General features: G+C 39.4%; 1 protein-coding gene across 1 annotated transcript in view; it reads right to left on the reverse strand.

Annotated features, from left to right (window-relative positions):
• The window catches only part of tcf12 (transcription factor 12), a 98,831-nt gene extending 83,773 nt beyond the window's left edge, over positions 1–15,058 (reverse strand). Inside the window, exons 1-3 of the mRNA XM_071527415.1 lie at positions 14,964–15,058; positions 14,075–14,163; positions 13,673–13,745 (exon numbers count right to left, since the gene is read on the reverse strand). Of these exons, the coding sequence (XP_071383516.1) occupies positions 13,673–13,745; positions 14,075–14,146 (145 nt within the window). The 5' untranslated portion in view covers positions 14,147–14,163; positions 14,964–15,058. The remainder of the gene's footprint in view (positions 1–13,672; positions 13,746–14,074; positions 14,164–14,963) is intronic.
• Between the last annotated feature and the right edge of the window lie 2,755 nt (positions 15,059–17,813).

Consider the following 17,813-nt stretch of genomic DNA (forward strand, 5'->3'; position numbering starts at 1 on the left):
ACAGCACCCGAAAAAATATAAAACAAAACTTGTCCAGTTGTTTATTTATCTGGGAGGGCCTCATAAATATAAACCAATATATGGAAAATTTTGAAATTTACTTGCACTCACCAGAAGGCACTTGTTTAAAAGCTCTGTAGTTAATAAAAAGGGCAGGTCTATGTAATATCCAAGGTCTGATCTACATATTATCCGGGTAGACGACTAAAAACGGTACGTGGAAAGTCAGAAAGTAACGCATTGTTGATTTGTTATTTTCATAGGATTTGTTGACCGTAAGCAATGCATTAAAAAACACCGGCCTTATCCTTTAACGTGTTTTTTTTCACTGGAAAACGATGAGAAGAGTGACTAATTCATCTGTTCAAAGGTTGAGCTTCATGAGCTAAAAGCTGTTTTTCATAGTGTCGTTTATTTTGCTTTACATAAATCATGGCCAAAAATGTGCAACCCTTTACACTTGCGCCTTAAATGTACTAAAGAGCAACTCCAGCTTCATGATTTGGCACTGATCTATGACCAGGCTCCATCCAAACAGCTGAGCACTGAAACCTGATGAAACTCATTTTTAAATGAAAGAAAACCTCTATGTTCCAAAAGTCAAACTGAGAAAATGGATAAACAAATAAAATCAATAACTTTGACCAAATTGCAAAACTTGAACATCTGGCATATGATGACAAATATAATATCTGATCTTCAGAATCAAATTTATGTGACCCAGTAAAAAGATATGATGCCTCAATTGTTCTCGCTGTTTGAGACAATATTGTGTTGCAGTAACAGCCCAAGTCCCCACGAACAAAACATAATTGCAGAGAGGGTAAAGCATCAACATTTTCCAAGTTATTGATTGCCCCAGTTGTAATTTCATTCTGTCTCACTAAAATGCAATACCATTTGTTCAATTTCACCGTCAAATAAAAAAAGATCAGATTCAAAGAAATTGTGCAGGCTCCAAAAAATGAATATTGCAAGGAATAAACAAAACTTTCAAGGATACAATGAAGTATATTTTTACCCTAAAATGTTAACAAATGATCTGTGCTCAGGTGCCTCCACACGGCACTTGGCCGCATGGTTAGGCACACAATCCAAGCAGCACAATTTACATGTGTGGAACAAACAACTCTCGCAAAAGCAGAAGTGGATTTTACACAGCAAAAAGCAAGCAAAGCCTGTAATCAAACGATCAAAATGCGGTGGGCTAGTCTCTGACTCAAACACAAACACAACGTACAACCCAGCCAGGCTGTGTGACAAGCAGCACAACAGAAAGACTACAGCAGTCCATTCAACTCAACTTAGTTCAACACAGCCTACTTTTGGCACTTATCATGCGTCATTTAGGTTATTAATTTAATTTTTAAGAGCATACATTTTAAAAAGAAAATCATCAAAATCAGATGGTGCGACATCTGTGTGTGTTGAGATACTCAGAACAGAAAAAGTATGCAATGCCCAATCTGAGAAATGATACATGACATTTTTATAGACAGGGTACTCAATTTTGTAGCATTTAAAAATCATTATACTATTGTCATACTGCAGATAAATTCTTAGTGACAAACACTAATCCTTGTAAAATGTATCATTATACTAGATTATTAGATTAAGTTTGACATACAGTATACTTAACCAGAAAGTCATGATGAGTAGAAGTATAGTAGGATAAGTTCCATCCTGACGACCATGCTGCTTCGCTGCTACTGTGCAGCAGATTCAGTTCCCCTTCTTCTTCTACTAAAACTACTATCAGTGGCTTTTGGGAGAAAATATATAATTGTCTCTGTATCATGATTTTTCTGCTGTGCTATCGTTTAGATTCATAACAGTGATACTTGTGCTGGTAATAGTACCCAAGTCCATATTTTGGTATTGTGACGGCACTAGTGTGACATGTTGTAGCCCAACTGAGGCACTTTACTCTCTGACTGTAACGACGGTCAGTGTTAGCTCTTTGGGCCACTGCCCGTCATCAGCTCCTCTCTCTAGTATGATTACCATCTCCTACCAGGGCTCAAGGGTCTCCTCCCTCTCTCCTTGCACAGCCAGCCAGCACAATACCACACAAAAGGCAAAAGAACAGCTACAAATGCACAGGCTGTAACATAAGTCTAATGAATTAGGAGAACAAATGCCTCTCTACTGTGAGAAAATGAGAGTCACTGTGGCAAACATGCACCAAATCCTACAACAGAGAGAAAATGGAGAGCCCTCTTAAAAAAAAGCCAATCCTCACACAATATGCTTAAGTTCTTTTTTCTCCTCCAAATCAAGTCACAGTATCAAAATGCGTATGAAAGACAACCGAACCGTCATGAAATAGTCCTATGGCTTTAGCCTAAATAAATCAAACTTTTTGTCTAGTGCTGTTAACTTTCTACTAACACTGGGCTGTTTTTTAACCATCTAGGCAGTAGAGAATCAGGAGAAAATGTTTGCAGAAGTTTAGATGGTACCACTTTATTTAGAGCAGTGTAACAGGCAGCCAATCAACAGTGTGTTTGATACAGAGCCATTGTTTTGCTTTACGGTGGCAACCAGGGACAAAGTGTGATAACAGGCAAAGACCAAAGACTGTCTATAACTGAGCCATCCAAGAGTTATCATCTCAAAACGTTTCCAGCCAGTTTGGCAGGTGGCCCTTTCTGATGACAAAGTTTACTGGCAAATGCTGCTTGGCAGGTGTCAATTTTGGACCATGGCTATAAATTTGAAAGTTGGGTTTACAGGAAATTTTTGCCATCAATATGGGATCAAATACTTAAAGCGATCACTACAAATTGCTTGAAATGCCTGCAACAAAAGTTTAACTTGCAAAACACTTGTAATAACCATGGTAAGCCATGGTACTAAACTTGAATCAGTTTTTCCTATACATTGATTATATTTGTACGGCCTGCCCAGGTATATTAACAACTGCCAAAGTAAATTTTTGTTTAAGATTTATTTTGGGTGTAGTTATGCACTAAGCTGGTCATCAAACCTGGCAATTTTCATTGCTATGGTTTATACAAAACAAAGATTTCATACTGTCAAGCACTGAGGGCATTAGTGAACTACAACAACCATAACTCACTGCGCCTATGACGTAAGGCACTGAGCTAAATTACATAAATAAAATAAAATAAAAAATAAAAGAATTACATAAATGAATAAAAGGGTTAGAGTTAGATTTATATTGTAGATTACAATCTCTGTAGACATGGTCACTCTTAGGCACCAGCTTAGACTCGGGGCATTCCATTCGTCTCAGTCGAACAGCCTTTGCTTATTTGTTTGGGGGTGTAATGGGTGTGTCAGTCCACTGACGTCACAGTACTAGTGACGTTATGAAATGATCTCTGGGAAGTAAAATGCAAAAACACCACAGCAATGATCGCTTGTCACCAAAGATGTTGCCAGAATAAAAAAATTTAAAAAATCTCCCATTTCAAGTTCATCATTATTTGAAAAGATAGAGAAATAAGAAATACAGAGAAATAAAGAACATTTAACAAAAAGCATCCCTCATACATATGTGACAGGTTAGAGAAGAGCAGCACCCTCATCCTGCGGCTGTGACCAGAAGAGATTCAGAGGTTTGGCATGCGGACCCATAAGCCCCAACTGTGGCCACTTTGTTCTGAAAAAAAGTTTCCACTCCACACTCCAGCACCTTGGTCAGTGTGAACATGGATGAAGTGACGGATTCCTGGCATGACAGACGAATCTGTGTATGTGAAAGAAATTTCTCAGAAAATTTTCAGAGATACAAACAATAAAACTGGCTTGATTTTGCTTAGGAGGGGCTGGGGTTCCAAATGTGGAGTGGATGTATGTTTCCACTAGCTTAGACTCATCTTAACATGCTCAACAAGTGACTATAGTCTGCTACAGTCCAGGAGCTGCACAAAAGGAAGGTCCCACAGGCCACAGTTTGGGTGCTCATCAGACTGTCCACACCTGAATAATCTATTAAACCGGACTCCAGCAAAACTGAAATGGAGAAAAACTCAACTCACAATCTTAACTGGTTTCTGAAACAGTGGCTACAGATCTCAGTATGGACTTTGGAAGCCACTCTCAACCATAATGAATCACAACACACACTACAGCACACAGCATCGGGGCAAGTGCTCCCAAGTGTAAAACAGGCAGAGACAAAACAACAGTGCTGGACTGAGGCTGCAGGGGAGACTCTCATCCCTGGAGTGTGCTCCCTCACTTCACTGTCAAATCGACATTACAGGTGTTGGAAACTAAATACAACCTGGCATCACGGTATTCTGAAAATCATCACGTATGCTGCATTATACAGTAAAATGTAGTATCCATTGCACGTGCTGTGAATAGTCATAATGGATACACAGGCACGTGTCCTGCTATGACTATATTGTTGATTCGGGTTGCTACAGCTGTCAGAGAGGTGTTGCAAAATCATTTATATCTGTCTACACATTCAAGTGCGATGTCTGAATGGTTTACAATCACTCAAACAGATTCCTTCCACTATTCCCAACACCGCTCTGGGTTCAACATAAGCATTTGTTCGACTTGTCCTGTCAGGCAAATCAATTTGGGATGATGTTAACAAACATATGATTAGAGGCTTGCAGATTGCAGGCGATTCAAACAATGCCAAACAACTAGCCAAATTCTGTTCAACTTCTGCAGCGATATGTATTGCCATACAGGCCATATGGCGGAAATAATGTTTTGATATCTGTGCAAGTGTAAATATAATTCAATTTGGTGAATGCAAGTAAAAAACATGAGCTGTGCACACACCTTTTTTTAAGACAAAGAGAGCGGTACATGAGTGCTTCATCCGCACCACAGTGTTTGCGCTCCATGGCTCTTACTATCTAGACCTACGCCAAAGAATGTTCATTTACATGCAGTGTCTGTCAGAAGGGGGATTTGGCCTAATATGGATTTAACCTGGCACGGGTACCGCTCTGTGTGCTTTCTTGACTCTGATATCTTTGACTATCCTGTTTTCAAGCCTTGCAAGCTATTAGATATCCTCTTTCAACTTTCCTCTAGTGTTAGGCAAAAATCAAAGCTTTCATTGTTCATCGGTTAAAAGAAAATTTAAGGGGCACTTTGGTCTTAGATGATTATAACTTAAGAACCTCTTTCCCCAAATACCTACATGTTCAGGTAGCATAATCCCAGAAAACTAAGATAAAATTTTATGCATTTTCAAATCACTATCTGAACAACCTGGTATCTATTTGATTGTAAACAGGGATATACCAGCAATGCAATAATATAGAAAGAAAACAATATATTAAATCCCACAACTAGTCCACTGGATGGGGGAATGCATGGCTGATCAAAACTATTACCATTAGATTAGCATTCACTTAACCATTTAGCTATTAACAATGATTTAGAAAAATAAGGATAAATCATTTGCTAGTTCGTAGTGTTACTGTTACCATTCTTTATGGAACTCATCAATGTACTGCATAGAGTTGCAGTCTCACTCCTGCCGATGCACACAGGGTGCACTTGAAAATGATAGGGCTATTTTCATTTGTTGTGGGCATTGGCCTAAAAAAACGTAACCCTAGAGCTCGATGCACAGGTTGGTTTCTTGTCAGATTTTGGTGCCCCCTGCTGAGGCTCCCCGTCAGCTGGAATGTGAAACACCTGTAGTGGCCAAGAGAGGTGACTTGCACCTCCTGGCTGGTGCTTCAGAGGAGTTGCTGCATCTCCAAAACTCTTCCACCAAGGACACAGCTTGACTAACTTTCTCTCTTAAGGGCAAGTCCTTTAGTTTAACTTTCTGGATTTCTGCTTAGTTTGGGTTTTCTGCTCGTCACTTTTGGACAGAATTAGTTGGCACCTAGCCCTGAAAGACTCTATAGTAGTGTATCTAAGGTATTAATGAGATTTGCTTTAGGTGAAATAGGAAATCACAACTACATTTGTAACATTCCTATTTTTGGGGGAAAAGACAAATGAAAGACATTCAACATTTGTATCTGTTAGATACATTTAGTTTTCTACAGCTGTGTATTTTCAGTCTGTCAATGAAGAGAAATGAGTCTAGAAATGACTAATCATGCCATCTTTATTGAGGGGAGGAAATCGCTGTAGTGAGAATGTGTGATGTGGTGATGAAGGTTTGACAGAGCTAATGCACAGCATTTTTATTGTGAGGACAAGCCATCCACAAACAGCTGCACCTCCCCCGGGCCTGTGGGCCCCCAATTCAGCACACCGTCATCACACAGGAAGACTATGGTCAGAATTTTTTCAGAGGCTTTAATGAAATACTTCTGATATGAGATCCTGCAACAAAACCAAAGCATTGCACAGCTTGAGCTTAACTGACAGCATGCAAAAAATGAGGCCATTTCAGGATGCTCCCTTACAATGACACCACCACTATCTCATGCCAGTATAAGATGTGTAAGCTAGAGCTGCAGCCCCTCCCTGGGAAGACTGTAGGTGAGGAGACTTAGCGAACTGTTCACCTGGACATAGACTCCAATCCATCCTGCTGCATACAAAGAAAATACAACAAAGCATACAAACTTAATTCAATTGAATTTAAAGATGCTGTGTATGATAAGCAGCAGGGAAGGTAAGAATATGTCAGAATATAATGTCGATGGCCATTATCACAATTCATTCAGATTGGATTTTACCCTGGTAGGCAAAATTCACCCCGAAAAAGAATATACGTATGGTGATGGAGGTGCTTCATTAACAATGAATGAAACACTAACTTCTTCACTCTTTAAAGGTTTATTAATCTTTTAAACCAACCTCCATTTCATACACAAAGTATCTGTCAAGTAAGATGATCAATAAAAAACAAAAATCTATTTCTGATATGAATCTGTTGCTTAAAAAGGCTAACCAGTGTCAGTAGATGGACGTCACCCATACAGCTGCATCTATCCATTATCCCCTACTACACTTAAGACCCAGTGGCTTCATCAAATTCCCATCGTGAAAAAGGCTAGAAGGAAGAAATGCTAAATCTGTCAGAGCCACTTGGTAATTTTTTCCAATCCATCTTTCTCTGGCACACTTTTAAGGGTCTTGAAGGGTCTTGCCAGTCCCGCTCTGCTACAATTATCTGGGTATGCCCAGTTCAGATGCATTAATCCAAACTCTCATTCCCTGCAATTTCCACACTTCTTTCCTGCGCAGTCGCTTGCCTTATGTTCACAATCACTTACGAAGGTGCTTCTCCCCCCTACCTCGAGGATCAGAGACACATGAGCAGACAGGCTGAAGAGAGGAGGAATTATCTACTATAGGCCTAATGAATTTCTAGGGTGCAGTAGTTGGTTTTGACATCATTAATTTTTAGATGATGAAGGTTTTTTGTTTTGTTTTACATAATTCAATTTTGCAGTGTTTGTCATGTGAATTTAAGGGTCAAAGACCAGTGCTAAGCTATCTATGCAATCACTTCTCAAGAGCAGTATACCTACATGAATGTTTGTACTTGGAATTGCAGACTAAATTTAGAACCTGTGAAACTCCTAAAATTATAATCCACTCGAGAGTCAAAGGCATGGAGTGCTTGTTTGGTGACAAGAACATGGTAAATTTCATATCTGCAGGTCCCTGCAGTTACTGGCTCCCTTGCTAAAGATGAGCCAAAAAGGCTCATCTTTGAAAAAATAAACCCAAATTAATCAGTGCCCATTCTTTGGTGCCCCACAAGTGTTTATTTTCTCACCACCAAAAGATAAATAAGAACGATCCAATCCACAAAATGTCATGCTTAATAACTTTTGATGCAGCTTATATGTAAAGTTGTATTGTACTGCATTGTATTTGGCTTCTGGTTGAGTTTCAATAGTGTCTTCGCTTCATTTCCACAAAGAATACTGGTGTCATGTTACTACATCTAGCACCTGTCTTGATAACTGTGAGTGTGACATTATCATTCACAACAAAGCCTTGATTGACAAGTTGACGGCCACAATGAGTGACCACACGCGTAAATTGTAAACAGTTTTGGACAGACGCATATGAGGGGGGATACGGCCCATGAGCTCAGTATGACACCTAATATTACAGTGAATAAAAAGTGGTGGCTTCATGGCTTATTTGAGCTGGCTGAAGGAATTACATCAGGTGTCAACCCAACAAACTTGGTGAACCCCATGGAGTGTTGAGTCCAATTCAGTCCACTGCTGGGGATCTAAACTCTGATACTTGCCAATGAAATACCCAAGCTCACTGTAATTTTTTCTCTTAGGCTTAGGCTTCTCTTAGGTAAGTATCTACCGTGTCCGATTAGCTAATTATTTTGGCAGTACGCAAATATTAATTAGCTTCTCAAAAGTAACTAACTAGCTTGTAGTCACAACAGATCGGTTACGAGAAGGTTTGTTGGAACCAGGAAAGGTGGGACAAAAAATGCAACTAGCCCCTGCTCTTTTATTTCAAGTCAATACTTAATCAACTGTAACAAACACCTTCCTATAAACGGTCTCCAGGACAAAATGTACCTCAAATTCAACACCAACACCAAGTGATACTGAATGAAAGCATTTTAGCCCCATTTTTATATAACTTCTGCAAATGAATACATGTAACAATATTTCCACTGAAAATTTCTATTATATAGCAATCATTTTCTCTGCAAAATGATAAAATGTCTCAATATCATCAAGTGAGTTGAGCTACTGTGGAGAAGGTGCACTGTGGCAGAGTAAGGAATACTGAAGAGAAAATTGGAAGAGCCTCCCTCCTGTCTCCAGGCTGCTGCTCATGCTGCGACGGCTGAAGTCGTCGCAGCAGAAGCTGTCATGGTAAGGGAGATCACAAAGGGGGAGCGGAGGCTTGACCAACCTTAGGATTGGCTGAAGTCCCAGAGGGAACTTTGGCTTCAACTAGAATTGAGTTTTCACATTAGTTTGGTAGGTATGCTACTTTTTTTTCTTAGCACTAAGAGAATGTTTAGAGGAAGTGTGGAGCCTTTTCCAAGAAGGGTTGGTCACTTCTTTTAGTCATTCAAAATAAATAAATAAAATGACATTATATTTATTTTTCTTATTTTTCCATGACTGGAAAACTATTTTTTAATTTCCAGATTTTCCAGGATGCATGGGAATCCTGTTACAAAATTAGCAGCATTTTGGGTGCACCTGTGTATTTATTCAGAAATAAATGAACATTGTTGTCTATGTTGCGACAGATAAAGTACTGCATGTTGCTTTCCAAACATGGAGATCCATAAGCCCTTGGAATAGAGTCAGTAAGTGTCAAGTTTGATAGGTCTTCTACAACAAATTTGCAAATTCTTTTTTTTTTGTGGCATTTTTATGCTTTATTACATAGACCAGATTCGAACCCGCGTCGCTGCAGGAAGGACTGAGCCTTATATGGTACGCGGCGCTCTACTCGGTGAGCCACCGGGGCGCCCCACAAACTTGCTATTTCTAGTAAGAAACCGTTCGAGTTGATGAAAACACATTCCTTGAGGAAATGAACCAAGAGCACAAAAAGGTTGTTGTGGAAACTGGTAGAAATACCATATTTACACCTAAAAATACACCCAAATTTAAACTTCGTTTCTAAAGGACGAAGCTGAATGGTCGCCTGACAATACACTGCTATGACAATGAGCTTTGGCTGTAACAGACAATTCTCCTGACAGTCTCCATTTCTTTTCTATTCCAAACAAAAAGCACCATGCTGATGCTGGTCTATTTTGGAAGCCAGCGAGTACACGTCCCAGCCGAAAGGTGGCAGGTCACATGATGTCCGTACCATACTAAAGCATAAAGCATACAGCAAAGCTTACTCTGTGCAGTTCCTGGACGACATACATTCTTGAGATGTGGCACAGGGAAGCTTCTAGTATACTGCAGCACCATCAACAAAAATGTTTTACTAGTGCATGCAATCAGGTTTTGAAAGCATTTAGCATATTTAATATTTGTGTAATCTGCTCATCAAAGCTGACAAAGTATTACTGCAACTCAAGTCTGTGTGTAGAAATGTAGAAATGTGTGTATCTGTGTGTGTGTGTGTGTGTGTGTGTGTGTGTGTGTGTGTGTGTGTGTGTGTGTGTGTTCATTGGGGTTTTTTTGTGCACTGTCTTTAAAAATCCTCTTTCAGGTCAAGAAGCATGCTATTGCACATCTGTATCTTGTAGGATATTCTCTCACATCTTAATGGATAAGGCTGGTGTTTTTTAATGCATTGCTTACCGTCATCAAATCCAATGAATATAACAAAATCAGCAATGATTTTGTTTTGCCAACAAATCTCGTCCATGTAGCCGGTGCCCAATGAAGCCATGTCCCAGCAGCCATAGAACTCCATTGTATTAAAAAAACAATTAAAAACACGTCAAAGTAAAAGAGCCTGCTTAGAGATGCCCAAATGCTCAGGGGGGCTGGCTTTGCCTAATTTCTTATTTTATTACTGGGCAGCTAACATTTCAAAGATGAATTACTGGATTTCAATGTATGAAACCAAACAGGGACCAACTTGGGCCTCTATGGAACTTGTATCCCATTCGGTACCTTCACCTATTTCTATCTAAGTTGTTCTTTACTTGTCAGTTTAAGTCTCCAAACTCTGAGCCCAGTTGTTAAAAACTCCCTTAAAATATGGTTTCAATTCAGGAAACATTTTCGCTTCAACCAGGCAAACATTTTCCTCCCGTTGGTGGACAACCACCTGTTCCATCCATCCCAAATTGATACTGCTTTCAAAACATGGCATAGGAATGGGCTGGTATTCATTGGTGACCTCTTTGTCAATGGCATATTCGCTCCATTTGAAACACTGCAAAAAGATCACAATATTCCAAAGAACCATTTTTTCAGATACTTGCAGGTGCGTAGTTTTGCCAAGAAACACTTCCCATTTCCTTCCTTACCACCTAAAAATGCAATTGACGCTATACTGGAATTTGACCCTTATGGGAAAGGGCGGGTGTCTAAAATCTATAAAACAATACAAGATATCAGCCCCCCCTCACAGGATATTACTAAACTGGCTTGGGAGGAGGACTTGGATGTTATACTCTCTGATGAGACGTGGCAACGTAGTTTACAACGTATATATACCACCTCTTTCTGCATAAGACATGGTCTCATTCAATTCAAAGTCGTACATCGGTTGCACTATTCGAATGAGAAATTGGCCAAAATATACCCTGGCACCAACCCTGAGTGCCCGAGATGTCGTCACAGTCCAGCTACGTTAGGTCATATGTTCTGGTCGTGCACTTTACTAGATAACTTCTTGGCGAGGATTTTCGATGCAATCTCCTACATTTGTGGTGGGACAGTAGATCCTAGTCCCATTATTGCTGTTTTTGGGGTGTCTCCGTAAGAAGAACAACTTACTGTTCTCCAGGCAAACGCTACAGCATTTGTAACGCTGCTGGCCCGGAGGCTGATTCTTCTGCAATGGAAGTCAGTGAAACCTCCCTCGTTTAATCAATGGGTTAAGGAAGTACTCTCTATGATTCCACCAGAGAAGTTGAGATATAATCGAAAGAACTCCCGGGATAGATATATTAAAACCTGGGTCCCCTTTATGGAATTTGTCGAAAGCATACCCTTCACTTGATATCGTTTTCTCTTACATGCTCATGAGATAGCCAGTTGAATTCATTGATACATAATGTTGTGCAATGTTCCTATTCTAAACACTGCTTAACAATGTACATGTCAGGAATTGTCTGTAACCATATTATAGGTGCTTATTTATTTTATTTTATTTATTGATTTTTTATTTATTTATTGATTTTTTTCTCCACTGTGGCCTTGGGGTGGGTGGGTGGGGAGGTGGTTGTTATATGCTACCAATGTTTGTTTTGATTTTATAAACTGAAAATCTATAAATAAAGTGTTTAAAAAAAAAAAAAACACGTCAAAGAGCAATGCTGCTGCTCTGGGCAGCATATTTCATCATAGCGATGCACCGGGCCAGCCGACTTTGTCCTCAAACAACTTAATAAGCCGGCTGTAAACACGTTTGCGATCTCGGGAAAGTAGTTCCGTAGCACCAAAAATAGTCCCCGGCAATGAATAATTTGTTCCCATTTGAATTTGATTTGGTAATAACTACAACAGTCTGACTTTTCGTGGTAACAGTTAGCGATTTTTAAAATGGAAACTATGTCTTTGTGAGCTGTATTTCAAGGTTTTTAGCTTACAATTGGAGCCAATTACTTCCGGGTTGATGGCTAAAAACGGTATGTGGGAAGTCAGAAAGTAACGGGAGTAGAGCAAACGCATTGTTGATTTTGTTATTTTCATAGGATTTGTTGACGGTAAGCAATGCATTAAAAAACACCGGCCTTATCCTTTAACCAGCACACTGCTCAACACTCTGTTACTATAACTTATTTATGAAGCATGAAAATAAAAAACAACCAGAACAACTAAGACCTTTTGTTATTAATGCATTACAGCCAACTTACATGTGTGAACCTCACCAGGAAGGCACAATTTAACTTAAAAATCCACATCAGCTTGACCACAAGTCCTTGCCGTTTGCTTTAATGAAGTGTTGCACACACACAACACCCTTCTTACGTGAATGGTTAGGTTTTCTAAAATTCATCCTCACAGTTCTATAGTTCATGTACAACAGCTCTCTAGTTTCTTTGTCTTTTTGGTCAGTTTCCACTAAATGTGTGTCTTTCGTTTCACAGATAACTGAATACAACAAGGCTTTGTGAATGTACACAAAACATGCTTTCACAAAACATAATGCTTGATTGTTGGCTTTCTCTAGTAGCGCATCAGACAATAGATGTGCTTTGGATTAATGTCATGAAGCATTTAAAGCTAGGAAGTGATCCACAAAAGCAGGGAATTTAAATGCTCGTTATAACAAAAAACATGCGCGAGCTTGTTTGTCAATAAAAGATGCTCACAGATAAAAGCCCACTGAATAAGATCACCTTCTCGTGGAAAAGACTGTTAAATCCGTGTGTATAAAAGGACTATGTGAAGGACTGAGCCATTACTGAGCTGTTATTTGTACAAAATCACTTTCCACTGTGTGTGAAATAACTCTTGGAGAGGATGTCTCGCAATCCCATTAGGCTGCACTGCAATTCACAAACAACTCCAATTTTGAGTATGTTCACTAAAATCTTATTCAGACACATTATATAACCGAGTCAGAAATTTGTCTCTGAGACACCTCATAGCAAACCCTGGTAAGAACACACTGAATTGCCTCAGATTTACTGTTTTTCTGTGAACACTTGCTGCACTGACACTTGACGGCACACCGTGATCAAAGTAAAATATGCATGGTTAATTTATGACAGTGAGCTAAAATATGGGACATCAATTGCATTACACCATGATGGTAGTTAGATCAATAAACCATTTACAAATGTCTAAGGCCTAAACATTATTTGTTCCACATATTTACAACAGGACTCCACCACTATTCCAGGTGGAGGGCTCATGTTTCAAGCGCCAGATGTGTACAGTGCACACAAGCGTCACACAGAGGTGGGAAATGAATCCCATGCGAGGTAGAAAATGAAGCCCCCTTCATCCTCCATTTATAAATAAGCCCAAACCCCATCCAAGCAGCAGAGGTACAAGTCAGTAACCATAACTGATTTTGAAGAGCAGATTTATGAGTCATGCAAACACGGATAAAGAGTGACTGCATAACAGAGGGTTTATTGAAATAGGTTTCTTGGATGAAATCCTACCTGATGCACTGAACTGACTGCTTCCGAGGGTGGTAGGTCTGTTTTTCCCACCGTTTACAGGTGGAGAGAACATCTACAAGGAAAAATATGATTTAGACATATAGACCTACAATTGAGAGCAACTTCTCTGCAATATAAAAGTGAAGTATTCTGAACACCAACTGCAGCAGTAAATACTTTGAAAGCATGCCATGATATTTAAAAATAAAGAATAGCTGGTAGAAAATAGAATCACAGAATTCTGATCATTGTCAGTTAACTAGTACCTGCCCCGACATAACACAAGCATTCCGCTTTGAATAAATCAATTAGACATGCTTTAGCCTAATTGGTCTGAATAACTCTAAGCCCTCAAAACTATATACACAAGAGGTAAAAACTGACGGTGAAAAGCCTTCTTACCGCACTAAAATCCAGCAAGTCACTTAATTCCTTGTCTGTTCCGATAGCGGCAATCCGCTGCTGAGGATTCATCCTTGCGATCTAAAAACCTGAAGAGAACACAGTCCATTAGGTTACATCTCTGGTGATTTGTTTCACAGCGGTGGTGATCGGCACTAGAAATGCGTCTTGTGGATGCAGAATAAAGACAGCCACAGTTAAGTTACAACTTCAAGTTGTTTGTGGAATCGCGTCATGTAGAAACACTGACAGTGCTGCCACATCCTAATTGATCAAACGGTGCCAACATGTTCCTCACACACCTTTAGTTTTTTTCCGTACAGTGAGCTGGACGAACTGATGAAAGATAAAGACCCTTGATGGGAGCGCTCTGAATGGATGGCACAGCTTGTGACAGCCAAGACCTGCAGCATCGCATTATTGCAGTAACAGTGTTTCTCTGTAATGTTAACGTTGATAAAGATAAATGTAACTAAATGACTTATTAGGCTTGCGCTGATGTTGATTTAAGTGGTAAACCTTGCAAGCATAACATTAGCAAACGTTTGCAGTTAGCTAGTGCACCTAACGTCACTTAACATTAGCTGACTAGCTAACGCTAGCTAACAAGCTGCAGTTACTGATTCGTATGGATTGGACATAGCTACCAAGCTGCAAGAAGCTGCAACGCTTTTAGTCAATGTAGACACTAGCGCAGAGAACACAGTGGCTTTGTACTTACGAGTGAAATACAAAAATACATATTTGTTTAAGGTAAGTAAATAAATATTGCAAATGAGAATCGTAATCCCCAGCTCCAGACTATAAGGCGTAATGTTGGTCTTTCTCAACTCCCAACTTCTTTCACCAGTCCGAAAAAGCTTTTGGCAAACTCCCATAAATATTTTACCTTTTATCCGAGTAAAATTCCGACTAGGGTGATCGGGTGTGGCAGTAGAAGCCTTGTTTTCTTGCAATACGCCTCAAAATAGCGAAATAGTGGTTTATGCAGCGATACCTGGAAAAATATCCTCTATATATATCAGTTACGAGTTTCCCTTAGGCAGACATTTTTGCTTCGCAAAAGCCTCAGCACCACGATGACATTCGCTATTGTATCCCTCCGCCGACAACAGCGACATAATTTCCCCATTGGAGGTCCCGCACACACAGGAGATGCTGCGGGTGTCAACACACACAGCCCGGGGTTACACGGTTTATTCCTGCTTTGTCACGTTTAAAGGGGCATTTCACCCAGCATATAGATGCTCTCTGTTTTGTTCCTATCACTCATGTAATGGATTGAAGCACCCAGGAAATGTTTTTATTTGAATGCAAGAAAAAAAGGCATATTCACTCTAAATAAGTTACACAACTCCACTTGAGAATTGTAGGCTATTTTCCAAACGTTATGGCTGACTTTTTCAGACTGCTATTTTTTATCTAGGCAAAGCTTACATCACTGAGCTGCACACAACAGAGGGATTGTCCTCTCATACCAACACTGGAGGAAGGACTGAAACTTATTAACTATCACAAAGTCTTAAGGCAAATTACATTGTCCAGTGTTTACAGTTTTGTGATTGAGCCTGTTCAGTGTCCCTTGTAGTTTGCCAACTATGTTTTCAAAAGTAGCCATTTCACATTAGGTGTTTGAGCGATCAGTTAGTTTTAGTGTTAGCCTACTACAAAAAGTCCATTTACTGTAATTATTACCTGTGCACATGCATGAATTGTATCCCCCTACAATCATTTCACTGTCTTCACCCAGCAACTGCAGTAAAAACTCCACCCCTCTGTGTTTTAGAGAACACCAAGGTCCTCTTATCATTTTTTTTATTCACTGGAGTGCTATATCAGCAATTTCTTCCACATCACAGAGGTTACCAGGCATTCAGAATAAAACAATTACTGTTTCCTCTGTCTTGTTCAAATGAGATTTGTATAAAAAATATGAGGTAATATAGACAGTGTCATGATGATTATTTTAACTTTGACCATCAATAACGTACTAGAATTAAGAGCTGCAAGAACAGAAGTAGGCTAGTACAGGCAGGAAAAAGGTTCATCCTGCATATCAGCATTATACCTCCTGTTATAAAATGACTGCCTGAGAATTGAATGATTTTATCATGGAAGTTAATATTTTTTTAATGTGTTGTTAGTGCGTGATACTCAGAAAACTTGAATGCTCAACACCCACTGATGGTTTTCCCAGGGCAATTTACCACTAATTTGGGGGGAGGGGTCCTGCCTGAGGATTATCAGGCTTTGCTCCAGCTCACAAAGGGTTAAAAGATCTCGGATGTAACTTGGGACCAGATTTAAACACGCCTTGAAAGTAATCAGCAAATATTAAAATCTGTTCAAAAACTCTCTCAATGTAGAGAGGTTAAAATAATAACATGATCATGTGTGTTTAGTCTTGAATAACCTGATAGCAGACAATCTGAAGGCTTGTCAAATAGGATATTACAGTAATAAAGGTAGGATGATATGAAGCTTTTCTCTTTCTCAATATCATTAAAAGTCAAAAAATAAAGACATATCCTAACCATAAATCTAAAACATAAATCACCGAAAGCGACTAAACGATTTGATACAGGCAGCCGAGTTTGTCAAGAGGTGTTGAGGGCCAATAACATGGTCTTCAGTTTAGTCATCTCTGCTTTTGGCAATGCTACAACACTGAGATCACGGCCATGTCAACTGCAGAATATAACAGCCAATAGAGGTGTTGAGGATGAATGATGTGTCGGTATAAAAAAAAACTTACAGCACTTGAACATTTCTCCTTTTATTCAGTCATCGTCTGAGTAACCACTTCAAATCACCGAGAGCCGCGCAGTAGGTCTACCGTGCAAAACTGTATGCCGGATCTACTTTTTCCTCCGCGTTGGCGAGAGACCAGACCAGCGGACTGCAGCAAAGTTAGACTGATATTGGACATTGCTCTGGTGTGAGGATGCAAAAAGTGGATGGGTTTGATCTTAACTGGGGGAGGATGCAGAAAAGTCTCTTTTGTATTCTTATTTTTGAGGGGGAAAAATTATATGTTTTTGTATATGTACTGTATATAAATGTTAACATGTCTCCTAGAAGTCTGACACAAAACTTATTTTGATTGGCATCATCACCCCCTCCAGCAACTACATTTTTCGTTTTTTTCTTTCAGGGATTTTTTATTTATTTAGTTTTTGCAATTTAATTAATTGAATAATTAAAGCAACACTGCTTTGAGGTTCAAAAGCAATAGTTTAGCAAGATCAGATCTTAGGTTGGTGTTACTTTAGTCTAGACTGTAAGTTGTTGGCCTGCAGCTGCTCATATTTCCCAATGTCTAGTCTGCTTTAGCTACACTTGTGTTTGCCCTGTAATAGTTTTTTTTAGTTTAGTAGTTTTAGGTGCAGCGTCCTGACAAGATATGATGCTGCTGTGTGTGAACACAGGGGATATGTGGCCTTGCTGCTGGTCAAGGTTTGGGATGATGTCAGCAGGTTGCTCTAATAATTCATTTAACCCTGGACACAATCCATATTTGACAATTCTTTCTGTTTCTGCACTTTTCATTTCACACATTGTCCCTGCTTAGCACAAGTGAGTTACATCAGATCATATATTTGAGTAAATGTAAGTACAAACTGGGAAAACCTGCTATAGGTTGATTGGTTGATTACTCAATATAACTCAACATAAATAGAAATTAAAGGTTGCAGATTCATCTTCATCCTCCCTTGATTATGAACACTGCTTACAATAT

The sequence above is a fragment of the Centroberyx affinis genome, unplaced genomic scaffold (assembly GCF_046629955.1).
Source record: "Centroberyx affinis isolate AG114_WGS23_722 - 3 ecotype Tasmania unplaced genomic scaffold, CSIRO-AGI_Caff_v1 ptg000002l_1, whole genome shotgun sequence".
Taxonomy (NCBI): domain Eukaryota; kingdom Metazoa; phylum Chordata; class Actinopteri; order Beryciformes; family Berycidae; genus Centroberyx; species Centroberyx affinis.